The following is a 22,762-nucleotide window of genomic DNA, read 5'->3' as shown; positions in this document are numbered from 1 at the left end:
TTATGACTGATCATCTGACTCAGTACACTGTTCCCGCTTTCTCCCAATACCCTTTAGCCCGAAAAACTATATACAAATCGTTCCTGAAGGAAACATTCAATATTTTGGCCTCAATGACTCTCTTTGGCAGATAATTACACAGGCTCACCACCCTGGGTGAAGAAATTTCTCCTGGCACAAATTACCTGCCACTTGACTGGGATAAATGTTAATTTCTCTTATCAACCTATATTTATGTATCTAAGTTTAAACTGCTTCAGTTTCTACAGTTGTGAACAATACTGACTGTTGTGCAACCATCTCTTTTTCTGACTTTATAATTGAAGGAAGGTCATTGGCACTGCAACTGAAGATAGTTGCGTCCGCGACACTGCTGAGGAGCCTCTGTGATAATGTTCTACAGCTGATATTAGTGGCACTTAACAACAGGACCATTTATGCTAGGCGTGACACTAATTGTTCGGAGAACATTCTTTCCAATTCCCATCAACATGATTTTGCTGCAATTCTTTCATCTGTACTTGGTCAAAAGCTGCACTGATCCAAGGGCAATCACCCTAAGTTCAACTTTGAAATTTAGCGCTTGTGTGTGTTTGGACCTAGTCAGTAATGCAGGATAGGAGTGAATTAGCCTTGGCAGAACCCAAACTGAGCATCAGTCAGTAGATTATGGCCAAGTAGGTGCTACCTAATAACAATTTTGACAGGATCTTCTTTAACTTTGCTGATGACTCCAAAGAAATTGACACAGCAGGCACGAATGCAATTGCTCTGTTTTTTGAACAGACCACAGCTGAGCAATTTTGCACAATTTTGGGTACATGCCAGTGTTGCTGGTACACTAGAACACCTAGTTAAAGACCCGGTGGTTCAGGAGCACTGGGGACATTGTTCAAGGTCCACAATCGTTGCTGCATCCAGTAAATATTGTTGCTTCTTGATAAAAAGTATTCTGAATTGGACTGGTTGAAGATTGGAATCTATGAAGCTGGAGACCTCAATAGGAGATGGAGATGGATCTTCCATTTAGCACTTGTGGTTTACCATAGTGACAAATAATTCAGTCCTGTCTTCACAACAATGTGCTGGATCTGCCATCAGTGAATGCAGATCTTTTCTTTCTCAAGAAAAGGGAGAGTCTCTGCAGAGTTGCTGCTTCTGGCTAGGTGCTTAACTGTCCACCACCATTCACAACAAGGCAGGAGTGCAAAGCTTACTCTGATATCTTGGTTTTGGGATTGTTTAGCTCTGTATATTACACATTGCTTCTGCTATTCAGAATACATGCTATCCAATCTACCAGGGCACAATCCCGTATTTAGTTATGCCTAGTGATGTTCTTGTATACTTCTCACTGAGGGAGAGTTAATCCCAGGCTTGATGGAAAGATATGGCAGGCAAGGTTTACAGATTGCAGTTTGAATAAAATTCTGCTTCTGTTGAAGCTTTGTAGAACCTCACGAATGCCCTGTTTGAGCTGCTAGATCTGTGCTGAATCTATTGCATTTTGTGAGTGGTCTTGCCGTTCAAAACAGCTGTGGGTATCCTTTGTGTGAATATAGGCGTTCATCTCCACAAGAACTGTGGTGGTTAGTCTTCAACAATCAGTCATGGGCATGCTTCTGCAACAAACAGATGCCTGACAATGAAGTGAAGCATATGTTTTTCCCTTCTCATTGATTCCCTTATCATGTGCCATAAGTCAGATATCTTCTTCAAAACCTGACCAGCTCAGTCAATATTGGTGCTACCAAGCCACACTCTGTGATGGACCTTGAACTTCCACACAGAGCTCCTTCTTGTCCTTTCTACCCTTACTACTTCTTTGCAAGTGATGTAAGAGAACTAATTCATCAATGGTTATCAGCAAAAGGTTTCTTGCTAATGTTTCACCTGATGCTATGAGACTTTGTGAGACGCAGAGTCAATATTGAGGACTCCCAGAATCCTTCTACTTGACTGCATACCACTGTTCCATTGCTTTAGTTCTCACTGAGACAGGACATAGCGAAGGATAGCGACAGAGAAGTCTTGGATGTTTGCTGCAAGGTATAACTGTTGAGCCATTGCTGGACTAGGCCGACATGCAGCTCTTCGAACTTTGACATAAGTTCATGAAAAGGACATTACAGTGCTTAGATCAATGCTAATTCTTTTGTTCTTATTCAAGATTTCTGGAGTCATTTGATACAACTGAGTGACTTACTAGGTCATTTCAAGTCAAACACTTAGCATTGGATCTGGAGTCACAAGGAAACCAGAATGGCTAAGGACAGTAAGCTGCTTCCCAAAAGGATATTAGTGATCCAGATTTTATTTTTAAAACAATGACCCAGTAGTATGATCATTTCTGAGAATGGTTTTCATCATATTATATTTATTTTACAATAATCTGGGTGCCACAATGAGATTTGAACTCTTCTCTCCTGAATGTTAGTAGGGGCACCTAAATTACTACTGCAGTAACATCACTACACCAGGATGATTCCAGTTATATATTTAATCATTAGCACCAAGTGGAAAATAAATTTATCAAAATGAAACCGCTCTAATTTATAAAATTAGAATGATTTTAAATTATATACAAAACAATAAAACGTTTACATCACCCAATTTTTATCATTTTATCGACAGCTTCTCAAATCTAAATTCATATGTTTCCTCCATTAATATTCCTAATATTTGAGGTCAATAAGCTGGATACAATGGGAAACAAGAAAAGGGATTTTAGATTGTATGACTAAAACTAAACATGATTGATTGCATTTTTAAAAAAAATGCATAAGACAACACGGGCTTCACTTTTTGGCACAATTTGGATAAGTGGGAAACAAAGATAAAAAAGGTCAAATCTTAATTATATATAGGATAGCTTCACATTAGAAATACTTACCATCAACAAGAGAAGGAATAGATCTTTCGTTATCAGAATTTGAGAAAAGGATCAATTCTTTGTTGATGAAGTCATTGTACGTCAAGTACTTTGTTGCTGTTCCATATAAATATTGCTGTAAAATTAGATTTTGAAAAGTCACAACCATAAATACAACAGAACAAAATATCAGCCATTAAGAGTACAATTTAACATCACAGACCTCTGGCAGCCCATGTAGCCTTCTCTGTCTTCGGTCTTCCATGAAATTGGTCAGCCATTCTTTTCGATCATCTATCTTCTTTTTACTGAAAGCCTGAGACGTTGTAACATTAAAGACATCTGATAAACTGTGGAAGGATCACCATGCTGCAGTGTCTACTGACTGATTACTGATGAAATCACAATACTGTTAAAAAGTACATTACCAAATATACTCTTTAAATTATAAAATTAATCACAGTATGGCCTAAATTAAAAGAAATTAACAAGTAAACTCAATTAAAATACAAACTGGAATTAATCTGGTGCCTGTCATACACTTGTAGCATTCATCCAAGAATTCTTAGGTTCTGGAAAAGTCCCAGAAAATTAGAAAACTGTCAAGGTATTACCCTTACTCAAACAGCACGTGAAACCAAAAAACATGTAAATAATGGCCAGTTAACTTAACATCTGTCATTGGGATAATGTTAAAGAGGATGAGATAGTACAGCATTTAGGAACAGCAATATACAAATCAAGCAGTCAGCATCATGGAGGAGAAATCATGCTTGTCAAATTTATTAATGCTCTTTCAAGAGGACAGCAGGATTGAGGAACCTGCAGATGCAACATACTTAGGTTTTCAAAAGGCACTCCACAAGGTACCCCATGTAAGGCTACTTAATGAGAACCATGGTTTTGGGGGCAGCATCTTAGTATGGAATAAGGATTAGCTAACCAATAGAAGGCAGAAAATTGGGATAAAGGGGATGTTTCAGGTAGGCAATCCTAAACTAGTGGAGTGCCAAAAGGGATCAGTGTTGGGGCCACAATTATTCACTATGATATGAATAGTTTGGATGAGGGAAGTGAATGCACTATCACCAGGTTTGCAGATGACACAAAAAATAGGTGGGAAGGCAGGTAGTGAGGATGACACACAGACTCTACAGAGGAATATTGACCAGGTTAGGTGAGTGGACAAAAACTTGACAGATGGAAAATACCATGGGAAAATGTGAAGTTATGCACTTTGGTATGAAGAATAGAGGAGCCAAATACTATTTAAATGGAAAACATGCAGAAAGCTGCAGCACAGAGGAATTTGGAAGTTCTTGTGTGAATGACATAAAAGTTAGCATTAAAATTAATGGCTAATAAAGGAAAGTAAATGCAAGATTTTCAAATAATGTATAATCAAAGAGACACCTTGCTAAACCTATACCAGTACAGGGCAGAAGTGGGTACTGCAGATGCTGGAGATTAGAGTCAAAATTAGAATGGTGCTGGAAAAGCACAGCAGGTCAGGCAGCGTCTGAGAAGCAGGAAAATAGACATTTCGGGCAAAAGCCTGATGAAGGGCTTTTGCCTGAAACGTTGATTTTCCTGCTCAAATGGTGCCTGACCTGCTGTGCTTTTCTAGCACCACTCTAATTTTTACCAGCATAGGTTAGACTACAGCTGGAATACTGTGAAAGATGTTTGGTCCCCTTATCTAAGAAAAGATAAACTGGCACTGGAGTTCACAGAAGTTTTACTGGATTGTTTTCAGGTATGGAGGGGTTTTCTTGAGGATTTTGCATAGGTTTGGAATTTAAAAGAATGAGAGGAGACCTTATTGAAACATAAGGTTCTTACTGAGCTTAACAAGGTAGATGTTGAATCATTCAGCTCATCAAGACTGCAAATGATCCTCTGAAGAGCAAGGACCCAGCCTGCCACTCTACCCCCTTAATTAAGAGCAAGTGAGGTCTGCAGATGCTAGAAATCAGAATCGAAAAGTGTGGTGCTGGAAGTATACAGCAGGTTACGCAGCATCCAAGGAGCAGGAGAATTAACGTTTTAGGCATAAGCTCGTCATCATTTTATCCCTTTAATTTCCACGGCTAATTCAGCTAACCTGTACATCCTTGGACAATTCAGCATGACCAATCCACCTAACTTGGACATCTGAACTGTGGGAGGAAACAGAGTACCCAGAGGAAACCTATGCAGATCCAGGGCAAACATGCAAACTCCACAAAGTCAGTCACCCAAGGCTGGAATTGAACACACTAAGGCAGCTAACCACTGAGCCACTGTGCCGCCCATACAGAGAGATTTTTCTGAAGTGGGAGAGACTACGGCAGGAGCACACAAACTCATAGGTAAAGGGTCACCAATTTAAAACAAAGATGAGAAAGAATTGTTTTTCTCAGAGTGTCATGGATGTGGAATTCTTTGCCATAGAGAGATATTGAGGCAGTGTCAGTGTATATCCGAGGCTGAGTCAGACAGATTTTTAATCTGTAAGGGAATCAAGGGTTATGGGCATAAGGTGGGAACTAGGACATAAGGATTATTAGATCAGTCACAATCACTTTGAATGGCAGAGCAGATTTGATGAGGTTGAATTTCCTATCTCTGCCCCTACAGCTATGATTTTACGGTAACACAATACTTAAATACAGGATTTATGCTGAATTTAGAGTCAGAGATATACAGCACAGAAACAGACCCTGCGGTCCAACTCGTCCATGTCGACCAGATATCCTAATCTAATCTAGTCCCATTTGCCAGCACATGGCCCATATCCATCAAAAACCCTTCCTATTCATATAACCACCCAGATGTCCTTTAATAGTTGGTATTGAAACAGCCTCCACCACTTCCTCTGGCAGCTCATTCCATACACGTACCACCCTCTGTGTGAAGAAGTTGTCCCCTAGGTCCATTTTATATCTTGCCCCTATCATCCTAAATCTATGCCCTCCAGTTCTGGACTCCCTCACCCTAGGGAAAAGACTTTGTCTATTTATTCTATCTATGCCCCTCATGATTTTATAACCTCTATAAGGTCATCCCTCAGCCTCTGACGCTCCATGCAAAACAGTCCCAGACTATTCAGCCTCTCCCTATACCTCAAATACTCCAACCCTGGCAACAATCCTTGTAAACCTTTTCTGAACCCTTTCAAGTTTCACAACGTTCTTCCGATAGGAAGGACAGAGTTGCACACAATAGTCCAAAAGTGGCCTAACCAATATCCTGTACAGCCGTAACCCCATATACTGCATACTCTGACCAATAAAGAATAGCTTACCAAACCCAACCTTCCATCTATCTGCAACTCCACTTTCAAGGAACTATGAACCTGCACTCCAAGGTCTCTTTGTTCAGCAACACTCCCCAGGACCTTACCATTAAGATGTATAAGACCTGCATTGATTTGCTTTTCCAAAAAGCAACACCTCGCATTAATCTATATTAAACTCCATCTGCAACTTCTCAGCCCACTGGCCCATCTGATCCTGTTGTAATCTGAGGTAACCTTCTTCGCTGTCCAGTACACCTCCAATTTTGGTGTCATCTGCAAACTTACTAACTATACCTCTTATGCTCACATCAAAATCATTTATGTAAATGACAAAGTTGTGGTCCCAGTACTGATCCTTGTAGCACACACTGGTCACGGGCCTCCAGTCTGAAAAGCAACCTTCCATCACCACCCTGTCTTCTACCTTCAAGCCAGTTCTGTATCCAAATGGCTAGTTCTCCCTGAATTCCATGAGAATTATATTTACAGACTGAACTGTAAGTTTTAGATTTGCCTTGAAACCTTTTTAGTTCAATTTCTTTAAAAGGTTGACAAGTTTTATTTTCTATAATAGTTATCCGTAATACCAGAGTAATTGCAGCATCATCCTCCGGGCCAGTGTATCTAAACATTACGCGGTGCCTGTCCATATCAGCAAAGTATTCTTTTGCTTCTTTTGATGTACTTGTACCGAGACCTGTGAGAGACATCATATATTCCAGTCATTTTATATATGCATTTACTATGATCATTACTTGACATAAGCTCTATTGGGTACCTGCAATTGGCAGAATGAAATTCAACTCCAGTTCGATAGTATTAAGAGAACTTGTTGGCAGCTGTGCAAAAATACAAAATTACTAAATTAAGTCACGTTTGCCCCCACCTCCTACAGCTTTTACTTTTGATGCTTGTGTCAGAACTTTTACGTTACAAACCTTTGTAGTATTTTACTTTCCAAGATTTGTTGTTGTCTGCTTGTTTTTTCCATTCATCAAATTCAGGAATGCTGTAGAATGCTAATTCTTGTTTATTTTTGGTAGCCTTTATGGGGAAAAAAGTTAAAGTCATATTTTTAAACAATAATTATAATACAGAATACTGTGAAATTTGCAGTAATCTGAAGGTTGAACTAGCCTTTACAATAGGTGTAATGAACTCCTCCAAGAATTGGTGCCGCAGCAGAGATGGCCAGTTATGATGGAAGAAGTTAATCAGCAAGCCTTTGATATGAGAGCCATCCTGATCCTGTAACATTTAAATACATGTAAATGTAATACTTAGTCAATGTGATAAACTGTCAAAATTCATGAACTACAAAACAGAAAATTAACTAAATCTCCCACAGCAATTAGACAAGGGGCAGAATGTTGTGTAGGAAATGAGGGCCTTGGGTGCCAGTTAGAGAGGTGACAAACACCCCTCCTAAAAAAGAGAGAGGTGGGAAGACCGTCCATACATTTTCCAACCACGACTGAATTGGGTGAACGTGAGAAGGTGATTGGATTTCCACACTGCATTCTTCAATCCACTTAAACACCCCCATTGCCACAAAAACCCAGAGAGAAGGCACAAGATTACATTACAATTTTTATTACACATGCCATATAAACTCTTTTTCTCCTTTCTGAATTGCAACTTGTTCTATTTGCATTTGCCTCGAAACCTGAGTTTCTCTTACTAATATGACTCTAACTATGCGCAAGTGAGGACTGCAGATGCTTGAGATCAGAGTTGGAAGTGTGACGCTGGAAAAGCACAGCAGGTCAGGCAGCATCTGAGGAGCAGGAGAATCAATATTTCAGACATAAGCCCTTCAGCATGAAGGGTTTTACAAGTGGTGATACTCCCTTATCTGCTGCTTGGAAGGTTCAATTGAAGGAGTCTTCGTGAGTTACTGCACCGTATCTTGTACATCAATGGTGACGGAAGGAATTCAAGTAAATAGGGAGTGGTTGAAGAGGCAATCAAGTGAGCTGCCTTCTGGTTGATGCTTCAAGCTTCTTGAGGGTTAATGGAGCTGCAGTCATTCAGGAAAACGGAAAGTTTTCCATCACACTCCTGATTGTGCTTTGTAGTTTGCAAATAGACATTGAGACGACAGGTGATGAGTTAATTGCTATGGAATCCTAGCCTCTGATATGCTCTTGTCTTATAAATACTGTGACTACCAGAAGCTGAATTGAACAAATAATCACCCTCTGTCCCCGGATGTCGATCATGGGGAATTTAGCGACGCCAATGCCATTGAACTTTCAGGGACAATGGTTAGATTTTCTCTGTGTAGATGGTTATTGCCTAGCAGCCAGTTCAGCAGTGGGCAGACATTGTCCAGCATGGACTGCTTCACTTCCCGAGGGGTTCTAATTGGTATTGAAAATCGTATAAACATCAGCAACAAATCCCATATCTGGCTTTATGATGGAGGGAAAGTCACTGATAAAGCACCTGAAGATGAATGGGCTTAGGATACTACCTGAATGAACTCTGAGGCTGAAAGGACTAACCTCCAACAAGTACAAACATCTACCTCTGGGCTAGGTATAACTTCAATCGACAGAGTTTTCCTACATGATGCCATACTTCGAAGAATGACACCTTTATGTCAATGCCACGACTGCCACCTCACCTCTGGAGATCAGTTATTCTGTTCATGTTGAACTAAGGCTGTAAATAAGATCAGAAGCCATGTGTCCAACCTGAGTCACTTAGAATCACTGAATCCCTACAGTGCAGAAAGAGACCATTCAACACTTCAACAAGCATCCCATCTAGATTACACGATCCCCCATTCCTGAAGCTCACATTCACATGTACAGGCTAATTCACCTAACCTGTATGTCCCTGGACACTACAGGCCAAATTAGCATGACCAATCCACCTAACCAAGCAGTCTTTGAGCTGTGTGAGGAAAGCGAAATACCTGGCTAAAACCCATGCAGAGATGGGGAAAATGCACAAACTCCACACAGACAGTCACCCAAAGCTAGAACTGAACCAGGTCCCTGATGCTGTGAGACAGCAGTGCCAGTTACTGTGCCACCATGCTGCCCAATTATTCCTTTGCAAGTGTCACCTATGGCAGTGTTGATAACTTTTTCAATCTCTTCACTGACAATCGAGGGTAGACTGATGAGTAGTAATTAATGGTTTGGGTTTGTCCTAATTTTTGTGCACAGAACAAACTGAAGCAATTTTCCGCATTTTAGGGTAGTGTTGAGAAACTGAACAAGAACAGCTTAACTCGAGGTATGGCTATTCCTAGAGGGCATGTTTTTAGTACCATTGCTGGGGCCATTAGCCTTTGAAGTATCCAGGGCCATATCACACAGTGGGAATCAAATTGGCTGAAGATTGAGATCAATAATTAATGCCACAGCTTGCTGAGTGCATACTGGCTGCCTGGTTTCCTATTGAACAGCAGTGACTACACTTCAAAAAGTACCTCAAAATAAAATACGACAGGAGATTTATTAGTACACTGAATATCTGCATGCAGCTCTATTCTACTGCTCTCAAGTCAGGTTTTCTATAATTTTAAACAGTATTATTTTGTTTCAATTAAGACTCTTTCAGACCTGATCAGTCATGATCATAATCTTGCCATAGCGAAGAGATTTCAGAGACTCTGCATCATCATAACTCTTCTTGTACTGAAGACCAACTATCTTGATAATGTTGTTGATTTCTGCATTTTCCATTATCTGCATTACAAAATAATCATATTCATGTTTTTAGTAGAATTGCACTACTTTCATGTTATTAATAGATTGAAACAGAAACATTTATGATAGACATACACACACTCATTCCCCCTATCCCCTCATCAGTTACATTAGTAGTCGAGGTAATAATTAGCTTCTTTACGCAAATTCCAACTTGAACCTGAAGTGACGTCCTAAAATTGATCAAACAATTGAAAACATCAACAGTGAACAACTTCCTAAGTAACTTCTGGTATGCATTTAATAAAATGACTGCTTGTACATTTGATGTTAAGTTTATTTATAGCATTAACGACAAACTGTAAATACCATAACTTCCTACTTTTCTGTATTTTTAAATGTGGACTGAATTGGGAAAATTGGCACCTTAGAACCAAGGATTGTGAAAGGAATTACTGCACTTTTTAAAAGTAAAATTTAACCTCAATATAAGTCATATTTACACTGTTGCTTTCTTCAAATAGTGAAGGAGACTGTTTGCTGACAGGCCAACACCAAGAAATACATACAAAGTCAGATTAGCATAACAGAAGTAGCCAATTGTGGATAACAAAGGCCATCAGCCTGACAACTATATTGGCACGTGTGTAGCTGAACAGTCTGTGGGTGTGCATGATACTGGCAGAAATCTTCAGATCACCATAAGGGGAAAATAATGCAACTTTCTCTCTGGTAAAATATCTAAAGCCTGAAGCCAGCCATTTTTTTTCCCCCTTACCAATTGTTATAAGCTGTGACCTTAAATCAGTAACAAAAGACTTAGCAGTTAATGTACCCATCGTTTGTACCTCCTGTGAAGAGCTGAAAAGCATGAAGAGACACAGAACAGCAGCATGGATAATAGTACACAAAAGCATCACCTCAGTAAATTGGAGCCACTCACCCATATCTGCCCATCATACAATGTTTTCTTTGTCTATGTATGGAATTTTAGAAGAGTGCTTGAATTTTAACTGATCAAATTAAATGCTGAAAAGTCATATTTGTTTATCTGTGGCTTGAATCTATTACCTTATCAGAATACAGATTGGGAATCCTTCATCTTAAAACCTTGTGACCAACCTATGCTTGGATAAATAATACATTGAATTTTCGAGCTCCATTTGCGTCCTTCAGAAAAAGGTATTTTCTTGTATGAAACAAACCCAATTTAGTGGTGTGCAGGTGTAGCCTGGCAGCTCGAATTAGCCAAAGTACTACCATTTAGCAGCTTCAAAAACATACTGCAAAAAACTGAAATGAAATGCTGGAAATATCTGATCAATCAGGCAACACTTAGTGAAAATGTAACAGAATTAACGTTTCACATTCTGGTGAAATATCAACCTGAAATGTTAATTCTGCTTCTCGCAACAAATACTGGTCAACCCCCAGAGCATTTTCAGGTTTGTATCACTAACTGTTGATTGGGAGAAGACATCGCAGCTTACACAAAATCATGTTAAAAGTTATCTTGCTTGTATAGATGACTCTTCACAGAAATAAGTAAATGCAGCAACTAGGTTTAAGAACGTCACGGAGACCCGCACCTTAACTAGGAAAGCTGCAATGTAACGGGTCACTTCCCCATTGCACAGTGAACTAACAGGAATAATTGTTCACTATTTTAAAGAAGGGAAAAGGATAAACCTAGTCATTTCCACTCATTCAACTTATGCTGATGCTTAGGTAAATTCTAGAGACAATACTGGCAATTGGTAAGTATGAACTAGTAAATTAAGTGAGAAATTTCATTGGTTCACATTATGTGAAGTAATGGAGAGGACTGTAGTCAAAAGTAGTTGATGCATGCATCAATTTTAAAGTTGTTTGAGTGATAAAAAAATTAGAATTAAAGAGATGCATGGATATAAGATAGACTAAGGAGCAGAAAGCAGAAAACATTGCTTTGCAGACTAATGGTGCCCCAGGGGTCAGTGTTGGGACCATTCTTCTTTTGACATACACTAGTGAGGAATTAAAGTATGGTTTCCTTAGTTGAGATTAATTGAAAATAATTCAAGCAAACACAGCCACATGGTCAAAAATAAGGTTTTAGGTTTATGTTTATCTTTGTTGCTAAAGTTCGTGTAAACCTAGGCTAACTTTTGAAAATGCTTTGAGGCAAAAATACATTGCTATGCTTTAAATTTGTTTTGCTTTGTAGCTTAATGTAAAAGGTCTATATTATGAGTTTTACATGTTTATTTTGAGATTAAACTTGTTTTAGGTATGAGTTATTGTAGTGTCACATGTAGTTCTTTTGAGTTAAACAATATTGATAGATTTTGTAGAATACTTAGATGTACAAATGGGACATTTGGAATGAGAGTTATTCACCTGAGGCTACATGACATTCTTCCAACAGACATAAATGGCATTATTGGTGGCACATTGACATCAAAGATGTAAAACATTTGCACAGTTATATGGACAAGTTGTTACAAAAGAGTTATTTTACAAAGTGACTGGCACAAAGAATGAATCAGGAGACAATAGGAAGTGAAATCACTAAGATGACCATTACTCTTACAGAAACCAATTAGGAATTGGGCATAAAACTTTTCAGCAATCCGAGACTGATCATGTGCTATCTCATACATTGAGAAGTCAATTAAGTTCAGGACATCTCTGATCATGCACAGGAGATAGTGGATAGCAAGAACGAGTAAACAATGATACTCAGCAGTTAATTGCACAGAAAGGAAGACCAAAGACAGAAGCATAATTTCACTCATCAGAAGAGATTAGATTAGATTCCCTACAGTATGGAAACAGGCCCTTCGACCCTCCGAAGAGTGACCCACCCCATACTTACCCCTGACTAATGCACCTCACTGTATGGGCAATTCAGCATGGCAAATTCACCTAACTTGCATATTTCTTTTGGATTGTGGGAGGAAACCGGTGCATCTAGAGGAAACCCACGCACACACAGGGAGAATGTACAAACTCCACACAGACACTTGCCCAAGGCTGGAATCGAACCCAGGTCCCTAGTGCTGTGAGGCAGGAGTGCATTCCACTGAACCACGGAGACAAGAGCCCAGTCAACCAGAAACACATGCCAGTGACCCAGAGTAGATCAGGTGAAAATCTATTTTAATTAATTACCATTTCTTTGGTATTTATTCAAAAAATTGAATCAATTCTATGAAACTCAAATGTATTTGACCCTAGAAAATGTATTTAATTAATCACAACTAACAAATTTTTAGATTAGCTCTCTCAACTCAGTTTACAATTGTAATCGATAGAAGTCTTACAATTAAAGTTAAAGTGAACCCCAGAATCTGACACCACAGAACCCAAATGAGAAACATGTTGCTGAAACTTTTCACCTTGCACTGATCAGAATAAAGGTAAATTGTTTAATTTTAAAATAATAATGATAGTTTATACGACAGAAGAAAAGAATGCTAACTGGTTGGCAGGTTGACTGTGATTGACGGAGGTATTCCATGCGCAAGTCAACAGGGAACTGTAGGCCACTCAAGCTCCCTGGTAAATCAAACAAAACGTGCAAGGCTTTTAGGATAGCTATTTGTTTCTCTGGACACACTATCTGTGTCATGCCCAACAACAAATGGACCTGTGTGCAGAAAACAGATCCCTACCTACAAACAGGTCACTTCTACAGCATGTTTGACTAATTATATTAGCTGCAAGTATAGCCATGTGCACAAATTAGGAACTTACATAATTGAGAGACAGGAAAACATCATTTTAGATAGACAGCAACATCCTGTTACTGGAAAATATCATTTGAGAACCACTCCACATTATAAGCTGCCATTTTTAGACCATATATATATTAAATTATCCTGGAAATAGAACTTATCTTGAAAATCTGCTACAATCTGGTTATATGACGAAGAAGTTTATCTTGAAGATGGACACTTAACTTATAAAAAGCAATATGGAACACGGACAATGTACATTCATCAGTGGATTTTAGAAGGTCAGGTGATTTTTTGAGCTTCTGCGCAGACAGTTAGACATCTGAACATATTTCTGGGAAATTACTCAAAAAAAACAAATGGCCCTCACATGCACTAATGATTCACACATGATTTACTCTCAACACTTCCATGAAACATTCTTAAAATGACAATGGCTACTAGACCTCCCAGTCTAACAGAGATCAATTTCATTTGAAATCCTTTCAGTGGGGATGATCCTTGCCAGAATGTTGATGGTATATCAAGCATTATCCTATAGTGTGCCAACTACATCGTCTACACAATAAATTGAATCCAATAAAATACATTGATACTGTCACCTCTGACTGAAATTAGCTGAAGGGGGAACAGATTCCTTATTAATTCACAAAGGCAGCCCACTCAGCCAGTCAGTCTGCAATCAACCCCATTAGATGAAGAGACCTCATTTAAGAAAACAATGTCTGTTTCAATAAGATAGTCATTTTAGACAGTGAAGAATAGATAATTCCTTTTGCTTGCAAAATCATATTATTTCAGTACAACTACAAGTGAGAAGCCAGAAACTTGCAAATTCCTTTTCACTTCAGGAAACCAGGAGAAAATCCCTAAGGCCTGTAAAATTCACAACTATGACCTAAAAAGGACTGCGCAAACACTTTTTCTTTACAATCTTAACAACTTAGATGCAGACTGTATCTTTCTAAGCCATATTTTCTTATAACTATCAGTGTTTGGAGAAGGGGTTTTGCTTGGTCTTTTACAGTTTAGATATTGTCGAAGATAAGCATTTAGCCTTTTTAAGAAAGCCTACCTTATATCAGTTCTTTACATATAGTATTCTGCCGAGTTAAGACACTCAAAAACTACAGCTTGTTGCAGTTAGCCAAATGGTGCAAAAGGGGAAATTATAGTGTATGCTTCACCGTTTGCAACATAGTTTACGCAAGCTTTTTCATGCTGTTATTACGCAGTGTCTTCATTAATGGTATTTTGCATCAATTGGATGCTTCCATTAATCCAAAGACTTCACACGTTTGAAAAAGATTTCCCACGAATTTCAGTGCAAAGAAATATGACACATATTCTGAAGAAAAATATGCACAATAAGGACTGACCCATGAGAGATCAATGATACATGCATCATAATATCAAAGCAGTAAGGATCCAAAAATATATACTCTTTCATTTGCACCAACTCTGTATGGCCGTACCTGTTTATGTGAAGCTTCTCGAACATTGAGAATTTTACCCCTCAATGGGAACACACCATATCTGTCGCGTCCAATGACAGCTAGGCCTGATACAGCCAAGGATTTAGCCGAATCACCTTCAGTCAGAATCAATGTACAGTCTGAAGAATGTCTGCCACCTGATTCAAATATGCACACAGACAGACATCTTTAACTTGCAATTTAAATTATTAAAAACTAATGTTGCACTAACTTATGAAACAAATTTTTGCACATCAGAGAAATTACAAATATGAAGGAGACTTGCACCGGTGATCACAATAAAAATAAACAATTCTATTTTTAAGCACTTATAAAAGGCAGCTTATATCACCATTGTAATAAATATGTAGGCAAACACAGTATACCTGCATCATTAGCATCATCCAATTTTGGAATGCCTTTGATTTTGCTGTGTTTTACTGACGAACACTTCTTGTTCAGTTGTGTTTGAGCTTTAAATTTGACCCAATTCAGTATACTTTCAACAATACCACAGTTGTTTGCCTGAAAGGGTCACAAAAAATTTTTTATTCTCTTTAAAATGGTGTGGAAAAAGACAATCTTGATGCAAATATATCAACTTACTTTTAAGCTTACAAATTAAAATACAACCAGGTAAAACTGAACACCACCATCACCCCCTCCATGCCCATGCCTGTTTGCCACCTCTCCTTCCCCCCCACCAAAAAAAAACACACGCACAGAATTACCTTGGAGAGAGAGAAAGGAACTTAACTACAGTGGTGGATTTAATTAAGGAAATCAAAAATTGGTTGTATATGTGGTTCTAAGGAGGCTCTTTAAAACTTAATAGAGGTGAGTTGGCGAGGATTACAGAGAGTTTGACGGATTAAAGCTGCTTTCAGTACTAGGTATAAAAGGCTATGGTAGATGGAGGAGGAGATGTGAAAAGAGGCATGAAAGGATAGTAGAGAATAAGACAGCTGTTCCTTAATTCAAGGGTGGCATCTCTCAAGGTTTTTGCCATTGGCCTTCATGTGAGTGAACAGATTGATTTGCAACCTGAAAATCTTTGAGCACATAAGACAGAATGCCCAATGAGTTACTGGGATCTGAAGTGCCTCTGTTGCTGCTCTACTTCATTATTACAGATTTTAGATGCAAAGCATGATGCAGCTTGGTGGAAAAATTGTTGCAATTTGAAACAATTGATAGACAGTGAATTACTCAAATGTCAATGCTCTTAGACATCAATGAAGAGCTTCAGTGTCTGAAGCATTTTCTGTGGTTGAAATAGTACACAAGCATAGGAAAGCTGAAGATTTCAAAATGAAATTTTGAGGCTGCAGCTCTTGTAAAGGAGGTGCTCACAAGTCAACACAGGGCAATAAAGAGAGGTATAATAGATGAGTGAAAGATAGTGTTGAGCATGATGAATAGTTTAACTTCAGGCAAATTTTACTTTATTAGCAGTGAAGGACAAGTTTGACATGGCAGATGTTGGAAAAATTAAGTTTCAGAAAGAACTTTGCTGAAAAAAGATTCAAAGCATTTTGTCTTGGAATTGAACAATTTCCAAATATACTAATTTCAGGGGAAAACCAAAATTTTTGCTGTAAGAGAGAAATGAAATAACTGGACAGCAAGTAGACTCTGATTGGTAAAGGTGGTTCCATGAAGAACACAACAGTTAAGGAAGATAAAGAGGTAACTGCCAGATTTTGTTTAAAATTTTAAACCAAGCAGGTTTATTCTGAATGGTTAAAACATTGCTGTGAGAAATGAACCAGTCACATATTGCGTTGAGTTGAAATAAGAGCAATATGTGTATGCATGCAAGTGTGCCACATCATAAATGTGATTAACAATCCTGAACGGGCTGTCAGCACAACTCTTCGCACACTCAGGATTATCCAATAAATGCTGTCCATTTGTGGAATCAGATCTAATGTCTGTCACAGGGTTCAGAGATTCGCAAACTTGAGCTAGTCTTCTACTGTCAGTACCTTGATTATTGTGAGCAGCAGGGATAAAATATGGATAGTATTTTATGATAAAATACTCATTCCTGATGACGAGATTATGCCCGAAATGTCAATTCTCCTGCTCCTCGGATGCTGTTTGATCTGCTGTGCTTTTCCAGCGCCACACTCTTGGCTCTGATCTCCAACATCTGCGGTCCTCACATTCTCCCATAAAATACTGACAGTATGAAATAAATCATGCACCATGGATGAATGGATGAAAACCATACATTTTGTGGAAAGGGTGCTCATGACTAGTATGAAGCTAGTTAAAAATCACACAACACCAGGTTATAGTCCAACAGGTTTAATTGGAAGCACACTAGCTGACTATCACCTGATGAAGGAGCAACCCTCCGAAAGCTAGTGCGCTTCCAATTAAACTTGTTGGACTATAACCAGGTGTAGTGATTTTTAACTTTGTACACCCCAGTCCAACATCGGCATCTCCAAAGTATGAAGCTTGTATGACATAGCAAGGAAGATCAGGGCTCAGTGATTGGGAGAGCATGGATGATGGGATGAGAGGTGAGGTTGCGATAGTGCTTAAAAAGATTATCTGATTATTGGCTCTGGAGGAAACACTCCTGCTTCTTCTACAAGTAGGGGCTAAAGGCACTTGTATCCCAATGGATCCAGTTCTTCTATCTTACTTTTATTTGCTGAGTTTCCAATGCCTACAGAATCCAGAAGTGGGAAGCTTCCTACTTTAGTCTGATATCTTAATTTCTCTCTCAAAACCAAAACCACCAATTATTACAGGTTAAAATTAACGAACAGAAAATTGCAAATGTTTATGTGTTAAAATTAAAATACTAACCGCTTTAAAGAATCTCTCAGAAAGTACACACTTGGAGCCAAAACTCTTAGGTTGGAGAGTCATATTTTCTTTTGTTTGAGAATCAAACGTTGGATTTTCAATCAGGCAGTTAACAAAGACCCATACATGATTTTTTACCTAAGTAAAAAAAAGTACATATGTTGCTCTTTTCTTTCTCAAATTAAATGACATGCTTTCTGATGGAAACTTTAACATACAATTCTGCTAAAAACTGACCTGAAAAGGTTTCACTGATACTCCAGCTTTGTTCTTCTTTTTCACCACTTCAATCAGTTTACTAACAATTTGGTCAACTACATAATCAGCATGTCTACCACCCTATGAAAGCAGAATCTTTGTTAAATTCTGAAATTCAATTCTAATACACAATGAAAAATTAAATAATGAACAAAGTCTGTTCTATTTTCAAAAACAAATGGTTGAATAAATGTTAATTCAAAAGGTAACACTTGTTCTCAAATACCAACCTTTGTGGTAGCAATGCTATTTACAAAGCTGATTTGCTGGAAGCCTTTCTCACTCATGGTTAGACATACTTCCCAACGATCATTCACAGTTTCATGAACCACCTTCAGTGCAACACCAGTTTCATCCAATTTATCTTTCACATAAAGATCAACATAGCTCCGGAACCCATTTATCTATATGGCAAAGAATAAAATGTGAAATTAAAATCAAACCATAGAGCATACTTTCATACTATTGGCCTGCTTTTCTTTACTTCAAAATCTCTGATCCTATTTCTTAAAAGATTAGCAAATCTTTAGCCTGAGTGAAAACTATTCCTATCCCAAAATTTTATCATTTTTCACAATGTGTGTTCAGATTTTGAATGATTATGCTGGCTCAAAAAATATGAGGGCCATCTTGCAGTGAAGTCAGTGTCCCTATCCCTGGACCACAAAGCTTGGGTTCAATTCCCACCTGCTCCAGAGTTGTGTAATAACATTGCTGAATAGGTGTATTGGGAAAATGGGTTAGAATTTAAAAACATAGGATGCTGGGGCAGGGGAGGTACTGAGTGGAGTACCCAAGAACTGTATGAGAGAAACAAAAATTTTATTCTGAATACTCACAAGACAAGCAATGAGAGTCACTTAGCCAATTTCAGCTTCCATTTCTAGATCATACCAGAGGTCTTTCACCTATCAGAGCATTCTTAAATACAAACCAATCTAAAATTTGCCTTTTATTCACTTCAAACCTACTTCTCTCTTTATTTTCAGTCAAAATTGAATTCTAAGTTTACCTTCTTTTGAAGAATTTATACATCTCAAATTCGTCTGTTACTTTGTTTCAAGATTGAAAGCATGGATTTCTCGAGAATTTACAGTGAAGTATATCATTCTCCTGGTTTCTAAAATGTAACCCTTTGTGGTACAGATATCAATAAATGAAACTCTACTGCAGACATTAAGGTATTGAGCTGAACAATTTAAATACAACTTATGATTTATATTCAATATTATTAAATTCAAAATTTCATTTTTTGTTTTTTAATTTCAATTAGACATAATTAGCACATTGTCAGTACTATCTCAACATAATTCACAACATCTGTAAAAGAATAGCTAGGTTGTCCTTTTATTTCTATTGGCCCTTACAGTTTACATTCTTCAACAGTCACTCTTCTGTTCACGTATGTTTTAGAAAAAACAGTGCGTTTTTCAAGACGCCTCTTCAGGTTCAATTGAAACAGTATCCCCAGATTGGGATCATCTACAAATCTCATGAATTTGGCATTAATAACCTGTGTTCAGATGCTCAATGCAATCAGACACAGCAAGAATTCATCTACCAACTCCTAATACAACAGGAAAATGTGAAAAAATAAATTAGGTGAGAATCACCATTCGGCCTGTTAAGCAAGTTCTACCATTCAATAAGGTTAAGGCTGATGCAACTGTAGCTTTAACTTCTCATTCCACCTAGCCCAGACACAACCGCTAATTCCTACATTTGTCACGAATCTTTAAGTCTACCTCAATCCACTGGGGAGCACGCCCATCTGAACTTTACTCCCTAAATAAGCACACATTTGCTGCTGGACAAAAAACAATTTCTTATTCATTCTCAATTTTAACTTTTTAATGCTTCACATCTATGAATTGGCCTAAATATTAAACAGTTTCCTGTCTGAATTCTACCAAAGTTTGGATGAGATGGTAAATCCTCTCTGCTCTTCAGGAGGGTGTGAAGATTCCATAACTTTGTTTTGAAGGCCATTTATTCCAGAGACAAAAACAGAAAAGTTGCTGGAAGAGCTCTGCGGATCTGGCAGCACCTGTGAAGAGAAATCAAAGTTGATGCTTCAGGTCTAGTGACCCTTCCTCAGGAGGACTTGATATGTCAATTCTGATTTCTCTTCACAGATGCTGCTAGACCTGCAGGGCTTTTACAGCAACTTCTGTTTTAGTTTCTGATTTACAGCATCCGCAGTTTTTTCAATTTTTATTTAGTTATTCCAGAGTCCTGGTGGTGGCATCAAAAAAATACATTAATCCAGATTTTTCAGTCTGGATAGTTAGAGATTGGACTAACCCTGACATGCTCATTGGGACTTCTTGGAAGTCCTAACGCAATGACTGCAAGTAATAATCTGGCAAATTTAAACTTTCAATGAGCAATTATCCAGCAGCTGAAACACCCCAAAAATGTCTGATTATGAAGTCAGAATTCAGATTTATTGAGCTGTATAATTACCTAGGTCATGTTAGACAGTTTAAAACTTGCTCCAACTTCTGGGGACCTGGACAATTGACACCCCAATCCAGATCTAACCTCATAACCAGATTCCTGGGGTGACTGACTGTGTCGTGTTTGCACATTCTCCCTGTGCCTGCACAGGTTCCCTCCAAATACTCTGGCTTCCTCCCACAGTCCAAAGTTGTGAGGGTTAGGTGAATTGGCATGCTAAATTACTGCTAGCGCCCAGGCAGGCTAGGTGGATTAGCCATAGAAATGCAGGGTTACAAGGATGTGTTGGGTCTGGGTGGGATGCTCTTCAGAAGGCTGGTGTAGATTTGATGAATCGAATAGCTTGCTTTCACATTGTAGGAATCCTATGATTCTCATGAGCAGAACTGCAAGTGTTTCTTTTAAACGCAAGTATGCCATTTGTAGGGCTCTTAAACAATCTTCTCAAGGATGTCACCTTCTCAAAATAGAGTCAAGGAAATTGTGAAAATAAAAAGCTCCTCTTCTGGATGTGAGTGTTACAATCATGGAACCAAATACAAATTCCACTGGTAACAGATGCTACCTATGAATGTAAAACTGAAGTGAACTGTAATCATGCATTCCACATTTTATAAAATGGATATCAGGTTCATTGGTTTATAACCAAAGAAATTTCCAGCAATGACTTCTTCATTAACACTTCATTATCTTGGTCTTAGTGAACATCATATAGTTGATTCAGATAGATGTTGTTAATTTGGCTATATGACAAAAAGTGAGCATGAACATATTTACAGAAATTTTAATCCAGTATAGTGAAAAGACAGGTGACTGCAATATTTTAAGCAATCTTGTAAAAATGATTATGGATTTCTTTTGCTAATTACTGTAATGGTGAAGAATGGCAACATTGAGAAACAAAATTTAAGAAACATATTTGTTATACTATGCAGTGGGTAGAATATTTTTTTTTAAAATGTCAGTTTACTTACCATATGTAAAGTGGTAGGGAGACTAAGAAATGACAGGAATCAGCCTATGGTGGTAAGGAGGTAGTAAAGCAATGATGGGGAATAAGTATGCAACGAGGAGACATTGATTAGATTGCACACAATAATAATGAAGAGAAAGTATATTCCGGTCAGGGTGAAAGGGAAAGCTGGTAGGTATAGGGAATGCTGGATGATTAAAGAAATTGAGGGTTTGGTTAAGAAAAAGGAGGAAGCATTTGTCAGGTATAGACAGGATAGATCGAGTGAATCCTTAGAAGAATATAAGGAAAGTAGGAGTATACTGAAGAAGAAATCGGGGGGGAAAACGGGGACATGAGATAGCTTTTATAAATAGAATTAAGGAGAATCCAAAGGGATTTTACAAATATATTAAGGACAAAAGGGTAACTAGGGAGAGAATAGGTCCCCTCAAAGATCAGCAAGGTGGCCTTTGTGTGGAGCCACAGAAAATAGGGGAGATACTAAATAAATACTTTGCATCAGTATTTACTGTGGAAAAGGATATTGAGTGATATAGACTGTAGGGAAATAGATGGTGACATCTTGTAAAATGTCCAGATTACAGAGGAGGAAGTGCTGGATGCCTTGAAACGGTTAAAAGTGGATAAATCTCCAGGACCTGAACAGGTGTACCCCAGAACTCTGTGGGAAGCTAGAGAAGCGATTGCTGGGCCTCTTGCTGAGATATTTGTATCATGATAGTCACAGGTGAGGTGCCGGAAGACTGGAGGTTGGCAAACGTGGTGCCACTGTTTAAGAAGGGCGGTAAAGACATGCCAGGGAACTATAGACCGGTGAGCCTGACCTCGGTGGTGGGCAAGTTGTTGGAGGGAATCCTGAGGGACAGGATGTACATGTATTTGGAATGGCAAGGACTGATTCGGGATAGTCAACATGGCTTTGTGCATGGTAAATCATGTCTCACAAACTTGATTGAGCTTTTTGAAGAAGTGACAAAGAAGATTGATGAGGGCAGAGCAGTAGGTGTGATCTATAAGGACTTCAGTAAAGCGTTCAACAAGGTTCCCCATGGGAGAATGATTAGCAAGGTTAGATCTCATAGAATACAGGGAGAACTAGCCATTTGGATACAGAACTGGCTCAAAGGTAGAAGACACAGGGTGGTGGTGGAGGATTGTTTTTCAGACTGGCGGCTTGTGACCAGTGGAGTGCCACAAGAATCGGTGCTGGGCTCTCTACTTTTTGTCATTT

The 22,762-nt window shown here is 38.5% G+C and overlaps 1 protein-coding gene across 1 annotated transcript in view; it reads right to left on the bottom strand.

Moving 5' to 3' along the window:
- Positions 1-22,762, bottom strand: part of LOC132815654 (DNA topoisomerase 2-beta-like) — a 179,750-nt gene that overhangs the window by 73,572 nt on the left and 83,416 nt on the right. The window contains exons 8-18 of the mRNA XM_060824642.1: positions 18,326-18,499; positions 18,075-18,176; positions 17,838-17,975; positions 15,398-15,536; positions 15,012-15,169; positions 9,731-9,856; positions 7,290-7,400; positions 7,091-7,196; positions 6,740-6,849; positions 3,096-3,188; positions 2,894-3,008 (exon numbers count right to left, since the gene is read on the bottom strand). Coding sequence (XP_060680625.1) covers positions 2,894-3,008; positions 3,096-3,188; positions 6,740-6,849; positions 7,091-7,196; positions 7,290-7,400; positions 9,731-9,856; positions 15,012-15,169; positions 15,398-15,536; positions 17,838-17,975; positions 18,075-18,176; positions 18,326-18,499 — 1,372 coding nt within the window. The remainder of the gene's footprint in view (positions 1-2,893; positions 3,009-3,095; positions 3,189-6,739; positions 6,850-7,090; positions 7,197-7,289; positions 7,401-9,730; positions 9,857-15,011; positions 15,170-15,397; positions 15,537-17,837; positions 17,976-18,074; positions 18,177-18,325; positions 18,500-22,762) is intronic.

Source organism: Hemiscyllium ocellatum, chromosome 5, assembly GCF_020745735.1.
Source record: "Hemiscyllium ocellatum isolate sHemOce1 chromosome 5, sHemOce1.pat.X.cur, whole genome shotgun sequence".
In the NCBI taxonomy this organism is placed as follows: Eukaryota; Metazoa; Chordata; class Chondrichthyes; order Orectolobiformes; family Hemiscylliidae; genus Hemiscyllium; species Hemiscyllium ocellatum.
This window is presented reverse-complemented; position numbering and strand designations above follow the sequence as displayed.